General features: G+C 36.5%; 1 protein-coding gene across 12 annotated transcripts in view; it reads left to right on the top strand.

Moving 5' to 3' along the window:
• The window catches only part of SGCZ (sarcoglycan zeta), a 494,888-nt gene that overhangs the window by 326,717 nt on the left and 146,857 nt on the right, over positions 1-21,314 (top strand). For 10 of the 12 annotated variants that reach the window (XR_003992315.1, XR_003992314.1, XM_030492658.1 and 7 more), the window contains one exon: positions 1,965-2,066. The exons of the other annotated variants lie outside the window; for them this stretch is intronic. Coding sequence is in view for 8 of the 10 variants with exons in the window: in XM_030492658.1 (XP_030348518.1) it covers positions 1,965-2,066 (102 nt within the window). In the remaining 2 variants the exon portion in view is untranslated. The remainder of the gene's footprint in view (positions 1-1,964; positions 2,067-21,314) is intronic. 12 annotated transcript variants of the gene reach the window in all.

The raw sequence follows: 21,314 nt of genomic DNA, 5'->3' as shown, positions 1-21,314 counted from the left end.
TTTAGTTACTGCTGAGCAGTGCTTACACAGAGTCAAGGCCTTTCTGCTCCTCATACCACCCCACAGCGAGTAGGCTGAAGGTACACAAGAAGCTGGAAGGGGACACAGCTGGGACGGCTGACCCCAGCTGACCAAAGGGATATCCCAGACCGTATGGCATCATGCTCAGCATATAAAGCTGGGGAAAGAAGGAGGAAGGGGGAATGTTCAGAGTGATGGCTTTTGTCTTTCCAAGTAACTGTTACGTGTGATGAAGCCCTGCTGTCCTGGAGATGGCTGAACAGTGCCTGCTGATGGGAAGTGGTGAATGAATTCCTTGCTCTGCTAGTGCACAGCTTTTGCTTTCCCTATTAAACTGGCTTAATCCATGAGTTTTCTCATATATATATATATATGAGAATATATATATATTCTATATTATAGAAAGCCTTAGCATTACATTTTGTTATTCCATATTTCTCTGCTTTGGAAAGGAGTTCAGTATATTTTCTGACTCTCGTAGTTTCTGGTTTTGTAGTCAGAAGCATCTAGGCTTCTAGTCCTATAACTCATATGGGAAGGCATGATTCCCAACAGTTATGTTCTTTACAGATCTGCTATAGTGTGGAAAACTGCCTATCATATATCCTTGCTGTGTTTGGGAAATTCTATCAGCTGAATTACATTGTATGAAATGTAATTCTTTTTGTTGTCTGAAAGAATTAACGTTTTCACAGTTTTGCTTCAGATGTGGATGCAGTGGTGTCAATCAAATATCTGCCATATTGGCATCATTCATTTTAGAAAGGGAATAGCTATAATGGTATAGTGGCTACACCATCTTTAGATAAGCATAATATTGTTCAATTCAGCACCCTCTTCCAGCATCAGCTGTAGCAGTTGGGGACACTTTTATCCAGCTATTTACAACTGCCCAGAAGTGGAGGTTATTTGTTTCACAATTCAGCCAACAGAGCAGAAATGCAAGTTCTTACTGTTCTGCTACGTCAGAGTCAGCAATGGCTTCAAAACATTTAATCAGCAATTAAGTTAATTTTGCTAATTTTGCACTTAAGTGGATCTAGCTGAATTCCACTACCTGTATGGTAAAGAATTATCTTCTGTGAGGAATATAGTAACCAGCATCCAAGGATAAAAAGTCTTGAATTTCTATCAGTGTGCAAAGTGATCCTGTCTCTTAAGTGTCGAGCAAGGTTCATTGTTTTTCCTGTAAGAATACAGCTGAAGCCTTATTATGCAACTATTCTATGCTTATATTATATTATATTAAACATTGAATTACTTGGTTTGCGTGTTATGTCCAGGCTTTTACAATGGCCCCTTTCCTATTTCTATTCAGATAAATTAAAAAATAACAGCTGAAAATAGCCCTCAACATTTTTGAAGTTGTTCTTTTCACAGCAACATGCTCCTGTGATGAGCAGTAGTGATGAGCAACTGCTAATAAAAAACCCCTTTTTCTTTCTTCCTATAGGATATTTTCCTATGTATTTTAATTGCTGGGAAAAGCAAAAACAATTGATTCAAGACATAACAATGACATAATATTTTTTTCTAGTATTTCACTATGTAAAAATAACAGATTGCTTTACCAAATGTTACATATATATATATATTTTTAGACATAATCAACTAGTGATTTAGAAGTTGTAATTCTAGATCTAGCTTCACCTCTTCAGCAAAGGAATACTTAGGATCTACATTTGTACGCTTGTGTTAGGTGCAGCTAAGGAATAATGTACACAGTTCATCATCAGGCTGCACAGTTAAATACCTCGATCATAGATGAAGCTTTACCTATAAATCCTCCCCCATCTAGCTGCTGTCCAAGATCAACAGGGGAGCTCGGAACAGTGGGACAGCACTCATTAGTTTTAGGTATTAGGCCAGCTACTATGTTCTTTTTAGCTTGTTCTGGATAAGGTTATTTCCTAAAGTGAATATATATATATTATTGATTGTAGGATGGAATGGGAAATTTGAGAGTCACTAAAAAAGGAATACGACTTGAAGGAATATCTGAATTTCTACTTCCACTATACGTGAAAGAAATCCATTCCCGAAAGGTATGTGGTTTTAATCTTTTGTTTCTTAATTTACAGCTAATATAAATTAATTTCTTCAGTCTCAAACTACGAAGTTTAATTCTTACACCTCCTAAATTAGCAATCAGTAGAGGTTTGCATTGAGAATATCTTAACAGTGAAAGCTTCCTTCATGTCAAAAATGATTTTTTTTTTTTTTTTTTAAGTCTTGCTTGCCTTCTTGAAAGAAATATCTTCTAAGTCTTGCTTGCCTTCTTGAAAGAAATATCTTATCCTAAAGAAAGGAGATTCAAATCATGCATATTTTATACTTCAAATGACCTCAGCACTGGGAATGGAACATTTGATACTTTATTTGATGTGAACTCCAGAAAAACAGGGTTGGTGATATGTGCAAAATGCAGTGAAATAAAGAATGAGTCTGTATATGCTTAAGTTCTTTCTGGCATTAGCTAGTGTGATTCCTGGTTTGTTTGTTGTTTGTTTTTGGTTTTGGGGTTTTTTTTTTTTCCTCATTAGGTACAGGCAATCTTGCTAAACTGCATAATGTCTCTAGGATTTAATATTTCAAAGCGAACCATTTTTAATATTGCTTAAATGCAATTGTTTTATCATAAAGCACTAGGTTGTTACAGAGGAAGAAAGAAAATCAAGATATGCATTCAGAAATGAAGTGTGGCTCATTTTAACTCATTAATTTTGATTCAGTTATGCTGTTTACATTAGTATTTTCAATAAATCAAAAGAAATATTGGAAATCTCTTAAGTTCTTTTTACCATGCAAGCGATTACCTATGATCAGAGAGGAATGTTATAATGGTTTTCAGTCAGTCATTTGCAGAGAGTTTTAGCATGCATACTGCAAAATTAACAGGAATGCAGAGTATGTTTACCCTAAATGCCTTTGTGGAAAGTTCTGTCTGCTGAAAACTGTCTTCTGTGTATATAAAAAAGTCTCAAGTACATTCAGAATGAGATCATGACAGTTTCCCCTTTATCTTAATTAGTTCATTCTTGTGTTAATAAATGTGTGAGGTAGTCTTTGTCCTCTTTTTCTATAAAACAGAGTAGCAATATTGTCCTAAGTAATGGAAAATTCTATAATATTTAATTGACAGTATATCCCCAACAATGTTGACTTTTGATCACTATATTGAACAGACATTCTTTTACTTTTCAACTCACCATACATACAAATGGTTACAAAGTCTTGTTCATGATGTTACTTTTATAATAGTAGCTAAAATATTAATAACTAAGATAAATCTATAGTAAAACATTCCGTAATTAATTATTTCTAAATAAATTCAAATATCAGCATTTTGAGGGACTTGGAAACAGTGGAACAGTCAATGCATAAGTACATAAACGACCATTTAAGTACCAAACACTGATACCAAAATTAAATCAGTAAGGCCAGATTCCGCCTTCTAAAATCAGAAAGGCATCTATGAAAGGGAACTTTGGCTGCGAGTTTGTTTTTTCCTACACCACCTTGCCATGGAAAGGTGTGAGCACTTTTAAAGTTCTTTGAAAATTTGAAACTCTAGAATTCATTAAATTAACTACAACAATTTGTCTTTTATCTATACATAAATATTTTAAGGGTTCAGTTAGACCTTCATGTCTAGTACAACAAATCATGCCTAAACAATGAATGTCTTTAGTATGAATATTCCAATATGCAGACTTTATGAAATTGGTGTAAAATTTCCAGGTTGTATAACCTTTCAGGGAGCATACTATTTCTTAAGGGTAGCAGAACATTAGTCGTGATTTGTAGATTTTTCCCAGTTCCTTTCTGCGTGTGGATGGTTTCTGTTAATGTTCTGTTACTGTATGTGAGAGTTACGATTTTGACTATTTCCTTGCACAGTGCTTTGTATTGCAGAACACTGGTTCTGGTAAAGTAAACATGGAAAATATTTTTGGTGTTGCAGGTCTGCTTATATCTATTAACATTAGATCACTTGTTACCTAAATAAGAAAGTAGAATGTATATAAACTTGGTTCTCATCTTGCAGCGCTTGTGAACTAGGTTCATGTTCCAGTCTTTTGCCAACTTGCTCAGTAGTTGTGGTAAAGTTTCAGTAACTTGTGGTGTATGCAGTTGGGCATGTCATGAGGGAATGATGAAAAAACCCTCTGGAGCTGTATTGAGCTTTACAGTAGGGATTTGTTGATGTCTTTTCATGGTGTTTCCCCAGGCTTGTGGCATCTGAATGTGACATTAGCGGCTTTGTCACACTTACCTTGGTGCTGTAGAAATTTAAGAGTGGGCCAGGTCTTCTGAGCATTCATTATAGTCAGTAGAGACCTAGCCAGTACAAACAGTGGATTCTGAAGAACTATCTTGCTCATCGGCCATTATGTATCATATCGAGTGATACAGAAAACAATGGTTTTCCCAGTCTTTGAAGCAGTAATGATTTAAGTTTGATATATATGGAAGTTAAAATGTACCATGGAATCAGAAGCTCATTCGAAGCTACTGTCTTTGTAGTCCTTTACCTATTGCTTATTTACCTCCTAAAAGAAGAGTTTGCTCTTTAAGCAAAAGAACACAGACGTTGAAGTGACATAATTCTATTAACTCTTGAGATATCTTGTAACATATTATCAGAGACTCATAGAATCCTAGAATCATAGAACAGTTAGGGTTGGAAAGGACCTTAAGATTGTCTAGTTCCAACCCCCCTGCCATGGCAGGGATACCTCTCATTAAACCATGTCACCCAAGGCTCTGTCCAACCTGGCCTTGAACACCGCCAGGGACGGAGCATTGACAACTTCCTTAGGCAACCCAGTTGCCTCACCACCCTCACTGTAAAGAACTTCTTCCTTATATCTAATCTAAACTTCCCCTGTTTAAGTTTCAACCCATTACCCCTTGTCCTACCACTACAGTCCCTAAGGAAGAATCCCTCCTCAGCATTCTTATAGGCCCCCTTCAGATACTGGAAAGCTGCTATGAAGTCTTCACGGAACCTTCTCTTCTCCAGGCTGAACAGCCCCAACTCTCTCAGCCTGTCTTCATATGGGAGGTGCTCCAGCCCCCTGATCATCCTTGTGGCCTTCTGGACTTGCTCGAACAGCTCCGTCCTTCTTATGTTGAGGACACCAGAACTGTACACAATACTCCAAGTGAGGTCTCATGAGAGCAGAGTAGAGGGGCAGGATCACCTCCTTTGACCTGCTGGTCACACTTCTCTTGATGCAGCCCAGGATACGGTTGGCTTTCTGGGCTGCAAGCGCACACTGCTGGCTCATATTAAGCTTCTCATCAACCAACACCCCCAAGTCCTTCTCTGCAGGGCTGCTCTGAATCTCTTCTCCACCCAACCTGTAGCTGTGCCTGGGATTTTCCCCACAGAGGTGTAGGACCTTGCACTTGGCTTGGTTAAACTTCATAAGGTTGGCATCGGCCCACCTCACAAGCGTGTCAGGGTCCCTCTGGATGGCATCCCTTCCCTCCAGCATATCAGCCGAACCACACAGCTTGGTGTCGTCGGCAAACTTGCTGAGGGCACGCTCAATCCCACTGTCCATGTCGCCGACAAAGATGTTGAACAGGACCGGTCCCAACACCAATCCCTGAGGGACACCACTCGTTACTGTTTTCCAACTGGACATCAAGCCATTTACCACAATTCTTTGCGTGCGGCCATCGAGCCTGTTCTTTATCCACTGAGTGGTCCATCCATCCAATTGATGTCTCTCCAGTTTAGAGACAAGGATGTCATGCGGGACAGTGTCGAACGCTTTGCACAAGTCCAGGTAGATGACGTCAACTGCTCTGCCCCTGTCCATCAGTTCCATGGCCCCATCATAGAAGGCCACCAAATTGGTCAGGCAGGATTTCCCCTTAGTAAAACCTTAGGCTGTCACCAACCACCTCATTGTTTTTCATGTGCCTTAGCATGCTTTCCAGGAGAATCTGCTCCAAGATTTTTCCAGGCACAGAGGTGAGACTGACTGGACTGTAGTTCCCCGGGTCTTCCACCTTCCCCTTCTTGAAAATGGGGGTTATATTACCCTTCTTCCAGTCATCAGGAACTTCACATGACTGACACGAGTTTTCAAATATGATGGACAGTGGCTTAGCAACTTCATTCGCCAGCTCCTTCAGGACCCGTGGATGGATTTCATCAGTTCCCAAGGACTTGTGCACGTTCAGGTTCTTAAGATGGTCTCGAACCTAATCCTCTCCTACAGTGGGCCTAAGGTCTTCATTCTCACAGTCCTTGCATCTGCCTTCCAAGACGTGGGTGGTGTGGTCAGAGCATTTGCTGGTGAAGACTGAGGCAAAGAAGTCATTAAGAACCTCAGCCTTCTCCAAATCCAGGGTAGCCGGTTCTCCCAATAGCTTCCGGAGAGGGCCCATGTTGTCCCCAGTCTGTCTTTTATTTGCTACGTACCTATAGAAACCTTTCCTGTTATCTTTCACATCCCTAGCCAGATTTAATTCTAACTGGGCCTTGTCTTTCCTAACTTGGTCCCTAGCTTCCCAGAAAACGTTCCTGTATTCTTTCCAGGCTGCCTGTCCTGGTCTATTCAATAATAGCTTTGTGGAACGGGTATGTTTCCTCTGCACTGGTGACATGGTTTGTGGAATGGCCTTGGGGGGACCTCTGTGTAGACCTCTCAGCCCTGCAGGTCAGGACATCACTGTTTTCCCATTAGTCAGCGCAAAGCAGAGTTGGGCAGAAAGTCCAGTGATATTAGAAGCAGTTGTGCTGTATTATGGCTAAGAGGCACAAATGGAGTTCTTACGCATATGCTAGAGCTATCTTTTAGTTAGCTAGATCTGGAGCTGATAAAACTTGTTCACTGATATTGCAGGGTTCACCTCTGATTCTGATAGTGACCTACTTCTGATAAAAGTCCCAGGCAGTCTGTTGAGTAGCTAGACTGAACTGAGCTCTCCACTACTGCAATTTAAATTTGAAGAGTGGCTAGGTTTAATACTGTAAAGTTCACGTATGTTTACAGATGCTAAAATTGCCACTTTTACCTGCAGTATGCCTGGATCCCCAAATAAGATTATTTATACAGGGTTAAATGCAGACCATAAACTGCCTTTATCATTGAATCACAGGATCCCTTCAGCTAGTTTGGGTCACAGGTCATGTCTCTGCTCCCTCCCAGATTCTTGTGCTCCTCCTCACTGGCACAGAGCACAAGGGACTGAAAAGTCCTTGATCAGCGTAAGTGCTACTGACCAACAACTAAAACATTGGTATGTTATCAGCATTATTCTCAGACTAAAGCCAAAACACAGCACTACACCAGCTACTAGGAAGAAAAATAACTGTGTCCCAGCTAAAACCAGGAAAACGCTGTAATTCTTTAAGTAAGTCAGAGAAGAAACAAATGTCTGGTGATATTTTCTCCTGACAGTATACAATTTTTGATCAGACAGTAGTAATGAAAACCCCAGGTCTTCGGTAAACTGAATATTCACTCCTGTTTTTTCTGTAGAAGTTGTGTAAATGAGAAGGCTGCTCAGAGGGTGCTGATGGTAACCTTGCTTCTCTTGCTTTGCCATTTCTACTCTATTCAGTTGGTGAGGTCTGCAGAACCACAGGTTTCTACACAAAATTCATGTTTACGAAAAAAAGATGCTTCTATATTTTTACCAAATGACTTAATCATATGTCATAACTTGAACTGATACATCAGAACCTGAGCAGATAAGGCTCTTTTGATCCTGATTTCACATCTTTATATTCCTTAAAAAAGGATACTCTGTAATTCAGTTTTACAGAGAGTTGCATTTTGACTATGGCTGACCTAGCAGTATATTTTTGTTCAAGTTACTAGTCCGAAACCAGTAAGTTTAATCTAGACAATGTTACATTTTCCATGTTTATATCATTTACATTGATATCATACAAAGAAACAACACAAACTATATTCTTTGTAGTGTACCATTAATGAGATGTATGAAATCAAATAACCCATAATGCAATAACCTGAATAATTGCAATATTCCAGTTCTTCGGAATTAAATTTTTTTATCGTCCTACTACTGTATCCATACTACTGCATTTGTGAATGGAAACAATCAAGGTATAGTTTTATTAGTTTATTATATAACAATAAAAGCAGTTAATGGTGCTTTCTTGAGAATGTATTCTGGCTTTATTAATCTTTTTCATTCGCACATGCAGTACTTAAGGGCTGAAGAAAATCAAGTTTTCTCTTTGTTAAATTGTTTCAATTTCAGAAAAAATAAGTAACTAATTGTCCCTTAAGCTAGGGGGGATTGCTTTGGTTTTTCTGTACAACTAACAAGGTTAAAAGTATATTCACTGAACACAGAAAGCATGTATTTTCCAGAGATATCCTTAGAGAACACAGAAGTTAATGATTTAGTTAAAAGTCATTAGAAAAAGGTCTAGAAAACAAGAAACAGTGAATACATATAAACAAAGGAAACTTTGAAAACTCTGCGTGTATCTTTAATTTTCAAATGTGTAGTTTGAGAATTAAGAAATTGTAGGTAGTTCTCAAAGCAGAACTTCTTTCAGGTATTCTTTCTCTCCAGATTTTCATTCTGGAGACTGAATATTGTTATAAATATATAGTGAGTTTTATTTTACTTTGATTCGGGTTTGGAAATAAAACAATCTTGGCAAAAGCATTCTACAACATACTTCTTTTTTCACTGTGTCTTTAAGGGTACACTATCATCAACGTATAATTGACCTTTGTCAATTCCTGCCAGTGCATTGCACATATTTAGCTTCATGTTTGGGACTTGGATGCCTTTGTAAGAACCCCAGATTCTTTTTCTGACAGAATGCCTTTGTTGAGCTTCTCTCTGATAGGGTTATAAAGAAGCAGCATAGGAGATCAAATCAAAGTCTTTTTGAAGTTGAGGAAGGACATCCACTGCTCTCATCCATAGGGCCAGTCTGCTCATTATACAAGACCATCAAATCAGGTGCTCCTTGCACCTAGCTCATTTTTTCTATGCTCATTTTTTTCCTAAATGCCTCCTTTTCTTTCATCTACTTTGCAGTGATTTTCAGGAGGATCTCTTCCATAATCTTGCTAGGAACTGTATGGCTGTAGTTTCCAAAGTCTGTTCTCCTTGCAAGATGTTCATAATCTCTTGTAAGGTACTGCAAATATGTTGTATTTGTTGATTTGGGGGCTGAGGAGGAGCAACACATTTCCCCACCCTCCCCTGAAACATATTCTTCTAAAAATTCATGGCCAAGTTGTTTGTTACATCCACTCTCTTTTCTGCTCTACAACATACCCCATTGTCATACAGTAAAACCAGCTTGAAAATCTTGCAGTCCTACAACTAGTGAGGTTTATAGGTATCAGAGAAACTGCAATTAGGACATGTCATTGCTCACCTTTTTTGTACTATCAAAAAAATCACAAAAAGGCACCTGAGAATCAACCACCTTTGTTGCTCAGTGTGAAGTGCAATGCTTGTTTCTGCAGCTGCATGTCTCAATCTTCTCAGGTAAAATCTTCAATGCTCCCCAGTTCATTTTTCTGATACCTCTTCTTCAGCCTTGCTGTTGGATCACTCACCTGTCACTGAGAATAAAGTCATTATTATAGCAAAAAGGACTCATTAAGTAATTTTGGCTCTCAACATGATGTAGTTCCAATGTACTTAAAGTCCAGTGTCACTTTATTGGGTATGAACAAGATATAAGGTTTTCTTAATCACAAGCTTTGCCAAGGGACAAGTCACTCTTGTATTTTTTGGTGATCTCTGTAAGGACTGCCAGTCTGAAATTGAGTTGGCTGCACTCACTTTTCACTGACAGCTGATAAGAACTTTCACGATTCATGATTTTGTCCTTGATTTGCTATACTTCGCTGAAACCTGCCTGAGGGTCATCAATTGAACAACCGTATCTTTTGAATACATCCTTTTTTCATGTCAACCTGTATTCCTCTTTTTATTACTGTGACTTGTTGTTCAGTCAAGGAGGATATCTGCTTTTTATACTGAAAATTCTGAGTTAATATTAGCCAAGCCTTTTACTTTATTTGATTACAGCTCATGAATAAATTAACGAGTGGCCTATATCCACCAAATTTTATACCAGTCTTAGGAACTGAATTTAGTTTGGGAACACGTTTTCAGAAGGATGTGGTGACATTAATGAAGTAGCAACTGTTTTGCTGGGGTTTGTTGTTGTTTCCAGTATCAGTTGAACTTTCAGTTTTCCAAGTACGTCATGTAATACATCTGTATTCCACTGGGGCAAATTTCAGTGAAACCATGTGATGTTTCAGTTTATAGTTCATCATGTCTTGTGTCTGATCCTAATACTCGTTTAACTGTATGGCTACTTTCCACACACCATCACCCCCCCCCCCCGAACAACTTCAAAATAATGTAGCTTCAATTTGCAGAGGTGAAGCAGTTACTTAAAGAAATCCTGTATGTACAAAATTAAGAAAAATGGTTATTAAAATTTCCATAGAAAATCTGATCCAAAGCAGGAATGTAAAAGCAGATGACTTGCAAGAGACTTGAAAAAGAAAAAAGTCTATGTCTGCCTTTATCTTGTCATGCAGGAGTTTATTCATGTTTCTTCATGAAGAACAACATTTATCCTTTGCATTCCATTTTATAAACTTAAGGTAGACCTTACTTTTTGCTCCTCTGTAGAAATCTTAGAACCATGGATGCACAGATAAAATGGAGAGAGAAAAAAAACAAAAGGGAGTCACTACAGGGGAAATTATCCATGGGAGCCATTAAACATAATGTAATTTTTTCTCTCAAAAATATGGCTAGTCTGTGTTTTGTTTTGAGGATTGCTGAGATCATTTGAAATGTATTTCTTACAAGTTGGGCAACGCAATGCCCTCACTTATAGGCCTTTGGTAGGCAAAGACAAATTTTCCTCAAAAGCATTGTAAACAGCGTATTCAGTAAGTTAAGAGGAGATCTACTTCATATCCAAAGACTCAGTGTATTAACAGCAAATTAAAAGCATGTAATAAAATTATATATCTAATGCTGTTGGGAGTTGTCAGCGTGGATTTCGGAAGGAGAGATCGTGCCTGGCCAACTTGGCAGTCTTCTACAGCAAAACTTCTAGCTTGGTGAATGAGGACAGCTAATATTATTAATCTTGCCTTTAGCATGGCTTTTGACCCAGTCTCCCATCATATATTCTTAGACAAACTGAAGATATACACTCTAAAAGAACAGTGAGGTGTGCTGAAAACTGGCTAAACTGGTGGGCTCAACGGGTTGTGATCAATGGCATGAAGTTCAGCTGAAGGCCAGTCACTAGTGGTGTACTCATGGGGCCAGTGCTGAGGCCAGTGTTATTTAATCTCTGCATTAATGACCTAGACCTGCACAGTGCACTCTCAGCAAGCTTGCATACGATACTAAATCGGGGGAGGGTTGTTCAAACAAGTAATTTCTAGATGCTAAAAGAAAAATAATGAAAGCATTGTAGTTTTAACTGTTCAGATTTTAAATTATTTCCAGCTCATTAATAATAACACTTTTTTCTTTTTCTGTTTCATATCAGATGAATCTCAAAAGTATCAGGGGCAATAATCAAATCAGAACTTCAAAGATAAAACTTTGAAAATTAACAGAAGGAAGATTCTTGAAGTATTCATTCTGAAACAGAATGAATGGCATCCTAAAGTTTGAATGTGTAATTTCAGAAGTGCAAGTTGACTTAAAAAATTAGTTTTACCCATTAGATATAGGAAAATTTGTTTATTATGTTGAAATTAACAGTTACTACAGTCTTCTTTTACTTGGCCAGCTTTGCATTCCATATACTTTGTGTCTTGTATGATGTTTCTCACTTTAAAAAAGATCTTAAATCAAATTATATAAAGTAGATAAATCATTAATTATCTGCAAAAATAAGGACCAGTAAAATTCAAACCCAAAATCTGCTTGTTACGCTAAAGGATATGTGAGTGGCCAGATAGAATTTCTGAAACAGTTTTTCTTTTAATGATATCTGCAGTGAAGTTATAGAAAATTACTTCCAGAGTTTGATGAGACAGTTAAAAAAAATCATTTTTCTACCAATTTACGTAATTTAGAAGACCTGTATCTGGTTTAGGGTTTGGGGTTTTTTCGTTTGTAGGGGTGGTGGGAAATGTTTCCTATTCTTGTTCTCAGCATTTCTGTATTCTATCAGGAAGAAAAATATCTTAAGCAAGGAAAAAAATTGCACTCCAACTTTTGAGAAATACCGTATTTTTTGGGACACTGCACACAGTTTGGTGCCTCACATGATAATAGAGAATGGTAATAAATATTCTAAAGTTTAAGATGAAAAAACTAAGAATGAATCTTCCCTTGAAAAGCTGGAGTGAAATTCACAGGATAAGATACGGTGTAATCATCAATGTGACTTGACAACCCCTGACCAGGACACCGTTGCTCTCTTAAAGGGACCAATTTCTTGTTCCTTCACAGCTTCTGATAGCTGCTACCAAAGCAAATTTTATAAGGATTACGTTTATAATACTGTCCATCTCATATTTAAATGAACATTGTATTTCCTCGCTACTCTGTAAGAACCAAGTTGGATTTTACTGTGTCATAACCAACAACATTCATGCATTTTCATTTTTTTTTCTGCAAATGGACACACATATACTTCCATATTCATGCACAACACTTTAAAATTACTGGACAGTCTTAATAATTGGAGTCTTTTATTCTGGATAGCAAACATGCTTTTTGAGTTTATACTATACAGCATTTGTAATCATAAGAAATATATCATGCTATAAACCTCTAGTTGCAGAAACAGCTTGTCACCAGCAATAAAATTTTCTGCTTTGAAATTGCTTTTACAGAACATTTTTTGTTTATTTTTTACTATTCCCTGAAAGAGTTTCCTATCCATCTAGAACTGTGATTTAGACTTCAATCTTCTTTTATATAGTTCTGAAATCTCTCCCGAGTGAGAGATTGGGATATAGAAAAAATTTCATTTTTTGGTGCTGCCAGATCAACTGCTCAGGAAACTTTCTGAACTTCCATCAATTTTAGGAAGCAAGGTGGCTGCAGCATTACCTGTCATGAAGAAGTATCAAGTTAAAATAAAGTAGAGAAGGTAAATAGATACAAGAAGTACTACAAGCATTTTAATAAGCTAGTACAAATTGCTAAAATATTTGTAGGCACAACAAGTAAAGTATTTTTAGAATAAAAACTATCCTCTCCCCTTTTTTAGGCAGTGCAAGAAACACATCAGTTACATTAGGTCTGCAATATGTGGTTCATTCAATGCTACCTTAAAAAAGGTAGTAAGAGTAATCATTTCTCCTTTTTGCATGCAAAATAAAGAAGTACCACATTTCATCATCTTACGAGTTACGCTCTTGAATCTTTAGTAACATTATTACTCCAAAGCAGTTTCAAATTTATTATTTGAAAAAATAAAATGGAAGCATCGATCATTCCGTAACAAGGGCCATGTTTTGACGCTGGCCTGCATCCAAGAGTGATAAGTAACACTAACATTAGTTGAAGGCCTTTCTGACTTGAAGAGCATCCTCATGAAATAATTTCATAAAGCCAAACAATTTATGTTCTTTTCATTACCAAGTGTATGGTCAGAGACTTCCTTTGAACTCATTTTACTAAAATATACTAAAATTTCAAATGAAAAATTACCTGAAAACTGTAACTTCTCATCTTTAACAAGTAACCTGAAATACCATGCATTTTACAGATAAAAATAGGTCAAAATTTGATCAAAGGAATGTATTCTATTCTTTTGTCCTGTTTCTAACTTTGGATCTAATTATGCTGTCCTTTCTCACGTGCAATTTGTTGGGTTTGGTAGATAAAGCATTTTCCACATTCCAATTTTTCCATGGAACATAGCTATGAAACTTGAGATGTTATTTTCCCATTAAGAATCTTCTCCCTTTATGTGAATCTAAGGAAATAAGAAACTGAAGACATTAAGTTTATTTTTCAGACCTCTGGGTTTTGATATCAACATACTCTGCTGATTTGCAGCTGGCCAAAAAGTTCAATTGTACCCATTTTTTATATCATAAGATATTATCAAAAGTTTCAAAAAACCCCAAACAAACTTCTATGGTCTCCTTGTGAGTGTCCAGAACTAAATTGCAGTTAATATCTTTATGGGTTACCTTCTCTTGCCAAATTAATACATGATGCAGATTAGTTCAGATGAATCAGTGTCTCTTCTTGAAAGAACTGTTCCAAAATTTTTTAAGTGGTGACCAAGTTGATGCATCCTTTATTTTGTGTGTGTGTGTGGTTTATTTTTGTATCTCTTCTTTGTTATAGCTATGCAGTGCCACCCACTTAACATCTGAATAAACAGCATTCTGAGCAGTCCTCTTTGTATTAGTTTTGGGCCTACTTCTGCTCTAGAAACGTGAGCATAGCATTGTCTATGTTACATTTCAAAACTCAGCTGTTGAGCAATTTGCACTCTAGCCTGTAGACACATGAAATGTTTTTATATTAAGTCAGACTTTAAAAGCTCAGTGTTGATCAAACTTTACTTTTCTGATGTGATTTTTTTATTTTTTTATTTTTATTTGATTTTTTTTTTAAGAGCTTAGAATTAAACTGCAACAAATTTTGTAAGGTGGTAACTGTTTAAGTTTTTCAAGGATAAATCTCCAAGCTGTAAAGATCTCAAATTAAAAAAGAAAATCTTAAAACAGTGAACTAGTTGCTGTATGATGTATTATTATGTCTCATAGACATGAACTAAGGGTAAGATTTTTTTTTTTTTAGGTTTTTTTTTTTTTTTTTTTTTTTTTTTTTTTTAGAAATTCAGTTGGAAATAAATACTTACAAGAACATCAGACTATAGATGTTGGAGTTCATGGGTGGGATTGGGATAAAGAAAACTCACAAGGAAAGCAGAAGTCTTATAGTGGAAGCAGCTGAACAAGTTAGCATCCTGTACTGGAATTGGTAATTATGGTTTCAGCATTATGATTGTACAACAGCTGGAGATGTACAGTGAAGTTGGCTCTTGGGCTTCAGCCAGAGGCTCATTTGTATCTTCATCTGAATTCAAATCAGTTGCTCTGCAAAGGAAGTAATTGTAGTTCACAAAGTTTCTTAATTTGGAGTGGCAATCTGTCATGCACAATTCCGCAACAGCTACTACAGTATATACTCTTGCTGAAGTCTTTGCAAGTGTTAGTGGTAATGGCATTAACATGGGTTTAGGTTGGTGATGGGGAATTTTCTTTTGGTCTGGAGCCCAAGTAATTTTTAAAAATACAAAGTTATTGTGCATAATTTTGTTAATTAAAGTGAAGTATGTGTTGATACTTAACATGGCAGTGTTAAGTGGTGGTGATTTACATGAAAGGTGCCACAATCTTTTTCAGTAGAAAGGAAAATTGAAGTTTACACTGAGTATAGAATGGCTAGAAAGATTCCCCCCAATCCCTTTTGCTAGATTAGTATATAAATACAAGGTTTGGGCAAGCTTCATTTTTGTCTGAGTTTCTCCATCAGTATCCACCAGATCAGAATCTTCCTATAAATCTATGGTCTCTCTTTCTGACTAAACTATGTAACTACAAAATCCCAGAAAGAAAGTGCTTCATACTTTTTTTTTTTTTTTTTTTGTTATTTTAATAAAATATAGGCATTTAGGAATGTCAGTTAAGTCTCCTGACAAGCTGAGCCAAAATGCTGGCAAAGAAAATGCAGAAAGTGGATCAGCTTTTTGTAGGAGCAAGTACTGTACATTCTACAGATACTAGAGTGGTCTTTTAAGATGTATGTGCTGCTTCTCTATATATACTAGCATGCAGTATTTTTTTGAAATGCTGTGGTTCATATTGAGTAGTATACTAATTTTGGAAGTAACTTCATTGATTGTTCAGCATGAATAAGGGCAATATAATTTTGTTCTTATGAAAGTGAGGAAAATGTTAGTGTATGAGCTGGTAGAATTCCTATACTGCGCAGATAAGCTGCTGAAAGCCGCTGATGCAAGAATGAAGTGATGCTTCTCTATCTTATATTGAATGGTGGTGATTGAATACTAGGGAAAAATTCAGATAAGTATATGGAAAAGACAGGTATATTGGGGGAGGAGGGGAATAGTATTTATATTTAGCTGTGGCACTTACTGTTCCTTTTTATTTCCTCAAAGTTTTTCTGCCATAAGTTGAAAAAGAATAGCTTGAAATGTTTCAAAAGTTTTCACACACAAAACACAGAAAATTAATATGAATATCCGAAATATTGTCAGTAGAGCCTGCAAGAGGCCGTGTTTATATTCTTCCAATTGAAGACTACATTTTTTTCTTAACTTCATACCTTGGTCTTAGCATTTTAAGGCATTTATCAATTTCTCATCACAGAGTCAGAGGAGCATTAAGAAAACTGTTCTTAACTACAGATAGAGTTGATATGAGGATTTGTGTATTTCTGGCTATTTGTTTTGTATCTTTCTAAGGTTTCCAGTCATTTATTGGTCTGGGTTTTATCTGTGGATTTCAGCAATTTGGTGTAATTGCCAATCAAAATATTGGAAGATGCACCTGGTAAGCATGGGGCAGATGCTTTATGTGTGAATTCAAGTAGTATAAATCAGTATCTAATGAGTCATTCTTCAAAGAACTCTTTGTTGCATGTGTATGTTTCTGTAACAGTGACAGGCATAAATCTGTTTTTTGACCTTGAATTTAGCACTCAGAAGATGGTGTTTATGTACATCCATATGACTTGGTCTATCCACCCAGTTTTCTGTTCAAGGACTGTGTATTTTGCATGTGTCTCTGTCTCAATGGAGTGAGAAGCAGAGGGCCACAAACCGCCTCCTTATCCCTCATGTATCTCAGTTTCTACATAGGAAACACCTAAGCATATACAGACTACAGATACCTGGTATGCATGACAGTGGGCCAGGAGCATAAGGTGTGCCACATAATTGAAGAGGAGTAGGAAATGCGTCCAGCATAATATAGCCTTGCTGCTAAATTCCCTTCCATTTGAATAAACCAAGTTCAAACTTGGAACGCAGCAAGTAGAGTGAATAAATGTAAACCAAGCCTTAACTGTGGGTGAGTCCAAGCTAGAATCTAACACATACCTCAGCTTTAGGCTGAAAAGACCTTCCTGCCTAGGCAAAAGAGTCCAAAGCCCTTCAGTTCTCCTAACACAGTAATGAAGTTATCCTTTGTGAGGTACATAGAGACACTTGCTTCAGACCATCTGAGATTACCAATTTCTTCTGTGTGGATTTGTGTGAAATGATGAGGCACATTTAATTGTACACTTGAGTCAAATTCCACTTCATGTTCAAAAAGTTTGCTGTTGCCTGACTTATCCATTAAAGCAAACTACTCTTAGAGCAAATAACTAAAAAAAATTAAACATATGAATATTTCTCTTAATTGGGAATGAAGGTTCAGTAGACATTTTTATCATTATTTTGATGTTCTGCAGATTTGTGATTTTTTAAGAGAATCATAGAATAGTTAGGGTTGGAAAGGACCTTAAGATCATCTAGTTCCAACCCCCTGCCATGGGCAGGGACAACTCGCACTAAATAGTTTTGCTATAGAATTTTGTCATAATTTTTTAAATTCAAACAAACATTTTAATGACTTTTTTATTTCTTTTTAATAGTCCAATTTAACATTTGTTCTTGAAGATGAAGGTGAATGACTCACTTTCTCAGTAGCTGGGTCCAGTCTCTCAGAATTCCATCTTCATCTTGGAATCCTTTTCAAATGCAGTTCTAGCTCTTTAAAACAGAATCTTCTCTGTTCCCTATATCACATTTAGCATTTCAGTTTTCATCAAGAGTGTGCTTTTGAAGTGCCTCTCTTGATCCTCTCCAAATGCTGTCCTTTGGTACATGTTATAGCATGGTCTTGCAGCATACAAAACTGGTCCTCAGCACCGCAAGTTGCATTGTAAAAGTGTTATATTTGGATCATGTTGTAGTTATAACCAATTTCTCAGTTCTAGTAATCAAGCTATTTCCCTTCTTTTGCTTCCTGTCCTTAAAATGAAGACAAGGGCCCTGCTAGTTTGTCAGTCTGCCTGGAAGTTCAAGGAGAAGGCTTAATTAATGCCTTCAGCTGTGATACAGAAAATGTACTCTCCTCACAGGCATTTGGATAGATCTCTATGATTAAAATAAGGTAAATCTGATAAATCTCAAAAGACTGATATTTCCAAATCAGAATTGTAACTGAGAAATCATCCTGAGGATAAACAAGTTTCTTTTTTTCGACCTCTAAGTTCATTAGTTCCTTAAAGCTTTTAATTATATCAGACTTCAAATATCTAGTCTTTTTACTTGTAATCCTATTTTACTTTCCTGTACAGATAAAAAAGTATCTTAACTAAGTTTCAGTGGGAAGGGAATCTCTATAGAATTAGAATCCACAGTTCTCCATATGCATTCAGTTTTTGACAAATATTCAGAAATACCTTTTGTTTGCAGTTCAGCTTTTCCTTGCCCTTTTTTTTTTTTTTTGTTGTTTGGTTTTTTTTTTTGGTTTTGTTTGTTTGGTTTTATTCAGCCTGTTTTGAATCTCCAGGTATCCAGTGTATGTTTAAGAAATGTGGTTTTGAATTTCTTTTACAAATCACTCAAATGTCTGAGGATTGTAATGTCTTCAGAACTTTAACTTTTTTTTTTTCCTACTTTCACATACTCATGAGAGAACCCTTTTGATTTATGTAGGTTTTGTTGATGAATCCTCGTTTTCAATGGACGTAGTGGTTTTATTTGAGCATTTATTTTTTTTTTTCACATGGCTCTTCCGAAACAGTAGTACTTAACATATGCTATAGGTGCTGTGTGTGCTAGGCCTCTAGCTGAGCAAGCTTTAATCAATCTCCATTTAGCATCTTGGAAGAATCTTTAGTAATTCAATGTTTTTCTTCTTTCTCTTGTTTTCTACCAAACAGAAATGCCATTCTAAACTGCATGTGATTTTTATTATAATTTGTGAATAAAAATGTGTGAATAAAAAATTAATTATTATTGCACAGAGCTGGGAAACTCACCAAATACCTGCCTAACCTTTTGTATGTTCTGGTCTTCTGCCTTAAGCAAGAATGAAGTGTAAAGTTGGTAAGACACTTTGACAGTAAAAAAAATCACCTTATTTAGAGTGAGATAAGCCTTTAGAGGTAAAAGATTGCTCCAAAGAATTTCTTACCCCCCCGGTCTCTTCGTATTTCATACAGCTTTTGAGAATAGAGGGTACTATTTCTAGGAGTTATGTGAATGCTTAGAATTTAGACTTTTATTAACTTTATGTCATTTGGTTTTGTACTACAATGGGTACAAAGGTTAGGAGAAGCAGATCCAGAAGAATTTTTTTTATTTCTAGAGGTCAATAGATTTTTCCAAGATTTCAGACAAGATGGTCCCTGCACCTCATTTTCTATCTGCGAATCAGGCCTGATAGCACTTTCCTATCTCACAGAAAGTTATACAGCTAGATATTTTAAAAGATCATGTGTGTTGTTAAGCAATATAAGCAAATAAGAACATAAGGGCATGATAGTATTAATACAAAGCACAGAAGTATTGCAATTTTATGGAGTATTCTATATCAAGCATACTGAGATCATCCATTAATATTCAGTGCCCTCAGTTACTATTGCAATTATTATTTTGTTTCCTGTCTGGAAGATCAAGCTTATAGGCATCATTCTAAGCTCATCCTTCTCTTATAATTTATTTCCTGTGTGTTTTGAGACTGATGAGCTATAAATTGCTTGTGAGATGTGATGCTTTTTCTAATTGGAAGCTATAAAGAGTAGGGCCTGGCATTATTGTTTTACTAAACAGTTCTGCTAATGAGGCTACCAATACAATGTCCCCATTAAAAGATGAAACTAATAATGTTGTTGCTCGTGATTGGGACAGAAGGATAAGCAGTTTTATTATGAATTGTTTCTATCAAATATCTTAATCCTTTGAGACACTTTGAGGGTAGGAGCACTAACACTAGAAATAGAGCATATGAAAGTAAGCAGCAGCTCTGTCGAGGTAAGATCGAAAAATAGGAAGATTCAGTTCATCCTGCTTGTCTCAAATGTTTCCTTCCACAATAGTGCAAGTGAGCTCTGACTCTGAGCAAGTAGTATTTATAGCATCATAATACAATATTTCTTATAAAAATGTATTAGAAATGCAACATCACATCCTATAACATTTTCACAGGCCTGATGTTTACTACAGCTTCTTTTTCTTGCTCCCTATCAAATGTGAATGAAGTTTGATCATAAAGAAAGTATGCTCTGTGTACCATGTTCTGAGCAACTGAAGGTGTCATTGACTTACTGGAGCCAGGCAATCTGTGAATTGCTATGAAATGTTATTTTTATTATATCCTTCATGAAAATTGATCTTTATCCTCTGCAACAGTAGAAAGCAGGGTCCAGGAAATTTTCTCTTCCCATGATTATTCTCAACAAAAAGCATAATGGATTGGCATACAGCCCATGTGGCAGTGGAATAAATCCATGACATTTCAAGCAGATACAATGTTGAACACAAAACATCCAATATGATTTGTATGTTAAAATGGGAAGTGCTAAAAGTATCTTAAATCTGATTCCCCAGTGTGCATACAATGTAAGTGAAATAAAATGATCAATCTAAACATAAATATTTGTGAGTGACTTCTGTGGTTCAGGTTAGGAAGGTAAGTGGTTATTTCACAGAAATCTGTAAAGGTGATTTTTCCATAAAGGTTGGTATGATCATTAGAGATACTTAATTACAGTAGAAGTGTATCTTTTTTTCATGAAAAATTAATATTTGTGCCCCATATCTCATCTCTTTCAACAGCCAAAATACTCCGTGGTCATGTCTCAAACTTTGGGTATCTCTCACTCCTACTCTCTTGTATAAATTATATATTATTCTGAGAAGTGCCTGTCTTCAGCGTCTTACAGGAAATTCTAGTCATGTTTTATAATGATTTCCTCCCTCACCTACCCCATTAGGACACACTGAAAAGGCAATTAAAAGAAAAGGAAATCATGTGCCAACCTTGAGCTATTAGCTTTACGCTGGCTGAAAGCCATTAATTGGATTGAAATAGCCCAGCAAATGGACCAAACTTCAATAGCAGTGATTTAAGAAAAGTCTACCAAACCTGAGGTGTTGCTGCCAGTGGGGCAGATAAATGCATTGAAAATCTTGTCAGAAAAAGACCTTGTTTTTTTTCTATATCAAGTGTATAAAATAGCTAATCGTACTTTTGTTAAAATCTGTGGGAGCTTGATTTGACTTG

This window comes from Strigops habroptila, chromosome 7 (assembly GCF_004027225.2).
Source record: "Strigops habroptila isolate Jane chromosome 7, bStrHab1.2.pri, whole genome shotgun sequence".
Classification (NCBI taxonomy): Eukaryota; Metazoa; Chordata; class Aves; order Psittaciformes; family Psittacidae; genus Strigops; species Strigops habroptila.
This window is presented reverse-complemented; position numbering and strand designations above follow the sequence as displayed.